Below are 8469 nucleotides of genomic sequence, written 5' to 3' on the forward strand. Positions count from 1 at the left end.
GAACAGTAGAGTGCAGTGAGTACAGAACAGTAGAGTGTGGTAAAGTACAGTAGAATGTACTTTATTCTACTGTACTTTACTGTTCTCTACTGTACCGAACTAAACTGTGCTGTACTTTACTGTAGTGTTCTCTGCTGTACTGTACTGTGCTGTCCAATCTTGTGAGACATAGATGTCCTGTCTGGACAAAGCAAATGTGGTCTTGTTTTGGGGGCGGAACTCATTGGAATATTACCCAGCATGTTTTCCAAGTGTTCCTTTTTACATTTAAATTTGGAGCTTTTAGCAGACGCTGTTATCCAGAGATTCAACTAAGGTAAACAACCACATATCACAGTCATAGCAAGAAAAAGTGTTCTGGCGTTTTTTTTCTGTTGGTCTGGAAACATTGAACAGGAGCACTGCAAGCTCTAAAGCTTTTGAAAAAGCCAATATACACGACCGTTCAAACGTTTGGAGTCACTTAGAAATGTCCTTGTTTTTGAAAGAAAAGCACATTTTTGTCCATTAAAATAACATGAAATTGATCAGAAATACAGTGTAGACATTGTTAATGTTGTAAATGACTATTGTAGCAGGAAATGGCAGATTTTTAATGGAATATCTACATAGGCGTACAGAGGCCCATTATCAGCAACCATCATTAAAATAACATGAAATTGATCAGAAATACAGTGTAGACATTGTTAATGTTGTAAATGACTATTGTAGCAGGAAATGGCAGATTTTTAATGGAATATCTACATAGGCGTACAGAGGCCCATTATCACCAACCATCACCATGTGTTCCAATGGCACGTTGTGTTAGCTAATCCAAGTTTATAATTTTAAAAGACTAATTGATCATTAGTAAACCCTTTTGCAATTATGTTAGAACAGCTGAAAACTGTTGTCCTGATTAAAGAAGCAATAAAACTGGCCTTCTTCAGACTAGATGAGTATGTGGAGCATCAGCATTGTGGGTTTGATTACAGGCTCAAAATAGCCAGAAACAAAATACTTTCTTCTGAAACTCGTCAGCCTATTTTTGTTCTGAGAATTGAAGGCAATTTCATGCGAGAAATTGACAAGAAACTAAAGATCTCGTACAACGCTGTGTATTGCTCCCTTCACAGAACAGCGCAAACTGATCTAGGACCAAAAAGCTTTTACCCCCAAGCCATAAGACTCCTGAACAGCTAATCAAATGGCTACCCAGACTGTGTGTGTGTGTGTGTGTGTGTGTGTGTGTGTGTGTGTGTGTGTGTGTGTGTGTGTGTGTGTGTGTGTGTGAGTGAGAACCGGCCAACCACTCTTTTACACTGTTGCTACTCTCTGTTTATCATCTATGCTCACTTGAACTAATCTTACATGTACAGTTGAAGTCAGAAGTTTACATACACTTAGGTTGGAGTCCAAAATTTCTTGATAGCAAACTATAGTTTGGCAAGTCGGTTAGGACATCTACTTTGTGCATGACACAAGTAATTTTTCCAACAATTGTTTACAGACAGATTATTTCACTTATAATTCACTGTATCACAATTCCAGTGGGTCAGAAGTTTACATACACTAAGTTGACTGTGCCTTTAAACAGCTTGGAAAATTCCAGAAAATTATGTCATGGCTTTAGAAACTTCTGATAGGCTAATTGACATCATTTGAGTCAATTGGAGGTGGACCTGTGGATGCATTTCAAGGTCTACCTTCAAACTCATTGCCTCTTTGCTTGATATCATGGGAAAATCAAAATAAATCTGCCAAGACCTCAGAATTTTTTGGGGAGACCTCCGCAAGTCTGGTTCATCGTTGGGAGCAATTTCCAAATGCCTGAAGGTACCACTTCATCTGTACAAACAATAGTACGCAAGTATAAACACAATGGGACCATGCAGCCGTCACACCGCTCAGGAAAGAGACAGGTTCTGTCTCCTAGAGATGAACGTACTTTGGTGCTAAAAGTGCAAATCAATCCCAGAACAACAGCAAAGGACCTTGTGAAGATTTTGGAGGAAACCGGGACAAAAGTATCTATATCCACAGTAAAACGAGTCCTATATCGACATAACCTGAAAGGCCGCTCAGCAAAGAAGAAGCCACTGCTCCAAAACCGCCATAAAAAAAGTCAGACTACGGTTTGCAACTGCACATGGGGACAAAGTTCGTACTTTTTGGAGAAATGTCCTCCGGTCTGATGAAAACAAAAATAGAACTGTTTGACCATAATGACCATTGTTATGTTTGGAGGAAAAAGGGGAGGCTTGCAAGCCGAAGAACACCATCCCAACCGTGAAGCACGGGGGTGGCAGCATCATGCTGTGGGGGTGCTTTGCTGCTGGAGGGACTGGTGCACTTCACAAAATAGAAGACAAGTGATGTGGATATATTGAAGCAACATCTCAAGACATCAGTTTAAAGTTTGGTCACAAATGGGTCTTCCAAATGGACAATGACCCCAAGCATACTTCCAAAGTTGTGGCAAAATGACTTAAGGACAACAATGTCAAGGTATTGGAGTGGCCATCACAGAGCCCTGACCTAAATCCCATAGACAATTTGTGGGCAGAACTGAAAAAATGTGTGCGAGCAAGGATGCCTACAAACTTGACTCAGTTACACCAGCTCTGTCAGGAGGAATGGCCAAAATTCACTCATACTTATTGTGAGAAGCTTGTGGAAGGCTACCCGAAACGTTTGACCCAAGTTAAACAATTTAAAGGCAAAGTTACCAAATACTAATTGAGTGTATGTAATCTTCTGACCCACTGGGAATGTGATGAAAGAAATAAAAGCTTAAATGAATCATTCTCTCTACTATTATTCTGACATTTCACATTCTTCAAATAAAGTGGTGATCCTAACTGACCTAAAACTGATTTTTTACTGAGATAAAATGTCAGGAACTGTGAAAAAGTATTTGGCTGAGGTGTATGTAAACTTCCGACTTCAACTGTACATATTTTTTTATTGACCTTTATTTAACTAGGCAAGTCAGTTAAGAACAAATTCTTATTTTCAATGACAGCCTAGGAAAAGTGGGTTACCTGCCTGTTCAGGGGCAAAACGACAGATTTGTACCTTGTCAGCTCGGGCATTTGAACATGAAACCTTTCGGTTACTAGTCCAACGCTCTAGCCACTAGGCTACCCTGCTGCCCCATATTACCTCAAATAGCCCGACTAACCGGTGCACCCACACATTGACTCTGTACCGGTTCCACCTGTATATGGCCTCGCTACTGTTATTTTTTACAGTTTAAATAAAAAATGTCTTTACCTATCTATTGTTTACCTAATACCTATTAACTTACTTAAAAACTGCAACAATTTGTTAAGGCTTGTAAGTTAGCATTTCACTGTAAGGTAAACACCTGTTATATTTGGCACACGTGACAAACTTTGATTTGATTTGACCCTGAGGAGCAAGCCAGTCTTTTGTGAATCGCCTCAATGTCCTCTGTATTGACACCTTTCAGCTGATGTTAAGCGTGTTGTTTTACCTATTTGTCGCAGGCCATTTTTAAATGGTTTGCTGTTATTGTGTCATTTTTGCCATTTTGGGGCTAGTCTTAACCCGTGCTTCCCCTCTCAGCTTGGCAGTGATATCACTGGAGAGAAACGTGACCATCTGCTTCCCACTGAGACACACTCTGCTTGTCAACAGCATAAACACAGGTTGTGCCATCGCCATGTTGTGGATCCTGAAAACTGTCATTGAGCTGCTTGTGTTCACCACTATTGACCCTACCTCTCCTAAACAGTATATGCAGGACTTCTTTCCAAAGTGTTTTTGCACTGAAGGTGTATGAGGACATATACAAAGCCTTCACTACCATCTACATCAGTTTGTTTCATAATCATTTACTCCTACTTCGCTATAATGATGGTTGCCAGGTCAGCCTCCTCTAAGAAATCTTCCACCAGTAGGGCCCACTACATAGTACTGCTACACCTGGTTCAACTGGGCCTGTTTCTCTCCTCAACCCTCCATAGCGTACTACAGGATTTCATTGACAGTCACGTTGAGAGAATCACATCTATAAAGACTTGATATGCTCTGTTCCACTCATCACTATCCTCCCCAGGTGTCTGAGTCCTGAAAACACACAGAGAACGCATTTGTACAGACACATGAACTTGACTACTTACCATACCAGGCCTGGACCACAGTGTAAGATCAGCCAAAGCACAGGTCCCCCTCTATGAACAGAAACATCATTCTACACCTTTCATTTAACAATGTATTAATATTAAGTTGAGAATATCTTGATTCACTTTTTATTCATATTATTGGGGGGCAATAAAGGTTGACATTGTTGTGTTCATTCTGTGGAAATAAAAAAGTATACCCCTGTGATTTAGCTTGCCCAGCAGTCATGATGTGAAGTAGAAACACAAAATGCATGGTTGGTTTTTATTAAAAGGAAATTTAAAAACAATAGTGGTGTTTGTACAAGAAAACACGCACATTCACACAATCCCTTAACATATATATTTTACAGAGAATACGGACCACGGAAAATCCATGTTATAGCGCAATTTACATTTAAAGGCAATGTTAAATGCGTTCTCTGAGTTTGCATTCACGGTAAATGCTGCATATGTAAGCTCAACCGGAAATTACCTTTAAATGTCAAGCGTGGTATAACTCTGATCTTCCTCAGTCCGGATTGAATCTAGGCCTCATTGGTTCATGCTGGTTCAAAACAAATGAAATATAAAAGTGTGTGTTCCTATATGTTAGTGTTTAGTGGATCTGTGTGGGGGCTCCACCCTCCTAACAGAGCAGCAGATTAAGTGTTGTCTGAAGGCTGATCTGAAGACCTCGTCCCTCAGGCCATAGATGAGGGAGCTCAGGCAGCGCGGCAGGATCAGCACTACCATGAAATTGATAAAGCGCATTTGTGTGTAGATGGCTGGGGGCAGTTTGGCCAGCAGGGACTCCAGCACCACATACATGAAGGACATGATGGACAGGCCCAACTGGAGCGCGTGCAGCAGTACGGTACGCATGGCTCTTTGTGCCGACCCAGGTTCAGAGGATGAGGCAGACCGGGCCTCCAGCATGATGGCCACGTAGGTGTAAACCAGCACAGCTGTTACTGTCACAAACAGCAGTGTATTCAGGGCCACTCCCTTCTCCTGCTGCCACCCAGCTGTCTGCAGATGCTCGATGGTACACAGCACAGGTGACAAGAAGAAGGACGGCTCTGTGAGGAAGAGAGCACACACATCGATTAGCACGTTGATGACGCCCAGCGCCCACACCAGCCCCACAGCCAGCTGGGTTCTCCTTGGCGTGGCCAGCTCACTGTGCCGCAGCGGGAAGCAGACGGCTGTGTACCTCTCCAGGGACATAACAGCCAGGTTGAGGGGGGCATTGACGAAAGTGCAGGAAGACAGCAGCACCATGAAGGCGCAGGCAACGCGGACCACAAACAGATGGAAGTTCCCCAGCATGTATAGAGTCAGGGTGATGGTCAGGTGGATGGTGTCGTTGAACAGCATGTGGGCAAACAGGATGTAGCGGGCGGTGTGGCGGAATGAGGGTTTGCTCCACAGGGTGAACAGCATGGCCAGGTTGATGTAGATAAAGACCATGTGGATCCCCACCACCAGGAACATCTTGAAGATACGCTCCTCTGTGGTGGCCAGCCGCATGACCTGCAGCTGCAGATGAGTCAGACTCAGAGGCCCAGACACATTGGCCATTTAGGCTCCTGTTGGAGGAAGATACAACCAGAGTGAGGAGGGAGCTGAGACTTTACAGTATGTACAGTCAAATTCACACTGATGTTCAGGTTAACTGTGTGATGTTCAGGCTGACTGTGTGATGTTCAGGCTGACTGTGTGATGTTCAGGCTGACTGTGTGATGTTCAGGCTGACTGTGTGATGTTCAGGCTGACTGTGTGATGTTCAGGCTGACTGTGTGATGTACAGGCTGACAGTGTGATGTTCAGGCTGACTGTAGATTAAGTTTACAGTAAAGTGCACAACATGTCATGGGTAAATGGAGTTGACCTAAACTGCCTTTTCAATCCCTAACAAAGCATCTATACCTGATGATAATGTGTGTCCTTTATATCCAGCTGTGACACTGCAATGCTGCCCAATCTCACTGGAGGGTGGCCAGTTGAGTGGAAATATTATCTGCTGATCATGTCTCAGGAACTAATCTGATTCAATTTAAAGCTATGTATTGCAAAAGCTAGTAAAATAAAAAAAAATCAACAAAAATTAGCATCATTGAACACAACATGTTAAAAGCATTTTGAAAACTGGTTATTAAAACATTAGACTATGCAAAATCATTTAAATCCCTCTGTATCCAAACCTTGAAGCTTCCACTGATACTGTGTTTCTCTCTCTGTCTCTCTCTGAGGTGCCAGGTCCACATCTTAAGATCTAAAAGGTGCATCCCTTTTAATACGTTAGCTACTATAGTGTCACTCGCTGACGTTGACATCACCCAACGCACCCAGAGACTGGGCCATGAGTAAAAACACAACTAATGACCCCCAGATAACTCCTGCGCTAAGGGAATTGAGCTCACTACTACTTCACTAAGGAGATTGAATAGGTGCTGAATCACCGCCTGGTACGGCAACTGCAGCGCTCTCAACCGTAAGGCTCTCCAGAAGGTAGTGCAGTCTGCACAACGCATCACCGGCACAAACTACCTGCCCTCCATGACACCTACAGCACCCGATGTCACAGGAAGGCCAAAAAGATCATCAAGGACAACAACCACCCGAGCCACTGCCTGTGCAGACCGCTACCATCCAGAAGATGAGGCCAGTACAGGTGTAAAAGCTGGGACCAAGAGACTGAAAAACAGCTTCTATCTCAAGGCCATCAGACTGCTAAACAGCCATCACTAACACAGAGAGGCTGCTGCCTACATTGAGACCCAATCACTAGTCACTTTAATAAATGGATCACTAGTCACTTTAAACAATGCCACTTTAAATAATGCCACTTAAATAATGTTTACATATCTTACATTGCTCATATCATATGTACATACTGTATTTTATACCATCTATTGCAACTTGCCTATGCCGCTCGGCCATCGCCCATCCATATATTTATATGTACATATTCTCATTCACCCCTTTAGATTTGTGTGTATTATGTATTTGTTGGGAAATTGTTAGATTACTTGTTGGATATTACTGCACTGTCAGAACTAGAAGCACAAGGACACTCGCATTAACATCTGCTAACCTTGTGTATGTGACCAATAAAATGTGATTTGATTTGACGTTATGGGGAGAGATGACCAGAAGGTCTAAAACGCCCTCAGTGTGTCTGTACTTCTAAAGCAGGCCTCCCCTACCTGTCACGTGTGCTCCCTCTCTGGCCTCTAGGTCACCAGGCTGCTCGTCAGGGCACACACCTGTCAACAGCGTTAGGCGCATAATGACACTCACCTGGACTCCATCACCTCCTTGATTACCTGCCCTTTATATGTCACTCCCTTTAATTTCTTACCCAGTCGTCATTGTTGCTGTTTCATGTCAGTGCGCTGTTTGTGGGTCTTGTTGCATGCATGCATGCATTCATTAATTCACTTACTACATTTATTCACGCCTTGAACTTTCTCAGTGTACATAATTACACTACCACTCTCCTCAGCTCTGGGCCAAAGCTCACTGCTGCTGTTCTGGGAAAGACGAGCAGGTACTAGTCTAACCCAGACAAGACAATCACATCAGTGACTCAACCCACTCAGGTGATGCACCCCTCCCAGGGACGGTATGAGAGAGCCCCAGTAAGCCAGTGACTCAGCCCCTGTAATAGGGTTAGAGGCAGAGAATCCCAGTGGAAAGAGGGGAACCGGCCAGGCAGAGACAGCAAGGGGGGGTTTGTTGCTCCAGAGCCTTTCCGTTCACCTTCCCACTCCTGGGCCAGACTACACTCAATCATATGACCCACTGAAGAGATGAGTCTTCAGTAAAGACTTAAAGGTTGAGACCGAGTTTGCGTCTCTGACATGGGTAGGCAGACCGTTCCATAAAAATTGAGCTCTATAGGAGAAAGCCCTGCCTCCAGCTGTTTGCTTAGAAATTCTAGGGACAATTAGGAGGCCTGCGTCTTGTGACCGTAGCGTACGTGTAGGTATGTACGGCAGGATCAAATCAGAGAGATAGGTAGGAGCAAACCAATGTAATGCTTTGTAGGTTAGCAGTAAAACCTTGATCAGCCCTTGCTTTGACAGGAAGCCAGTGTAGGGAGGCTAGCACTGGAGTAATATTATCACATTGTTTGGTTCTAGTCATGATTCTAGCAGCCATATTTAGCACTAACTAAGTTTATTTAGTGCTTTATCCGGGTAGCCGGAAAGTAGAGCATTGCAGTAGTCTAACCTAGAAGTGACAAAAGCATGGATTAATTTTTCTGCATCATTTTTGGACAGAAAGTTTCTGATTTTTGCAATGTTACGTAGATGGAAAAAAGCTGTCCTTGAAATAGTCTTGATATGTTCTT

General features: G+C 43.3%; 1 protein-coding gene across 1 annotated transcript; it reads right to left on the reverse strand.

The window, feature by feature from the left end:
- Window positions 1–4718: 4718 nt before the first annotated feature.
- On the reverse strand, window positions 4719–5690 carry LOC110533104 (odorant receptor 131-2-like). Its single transcript, XM_021617198.3, has one exon. It carries the CDS (start codon window positions 5688–5690, stop codon window positions 4719–4721), a length of 972 nt encoding a protein of 323 aa, XP_021472873.1.
- Between the last annotated feature and the right edge of the window lie 2779 nt (window positions 5691–8469).

The sequence above is a fragment of the Oncorhynchus mykiss genome, chromosome 10 (assembly GCF_057628025.1).
Source record: "Oncorhynchus mykiss isolate SJ-2025 chromosome 10, ASM5762802v1, whole genome shotgun sequence".
Classification (NCBI taxonomy): domain Eukaryota; kingdom Metazoa; phylum Chordata; class Actinopteri; order Salmoniformes; family Salmonidae; genus Oncorhynchus; species Oncorhynchus mykiss.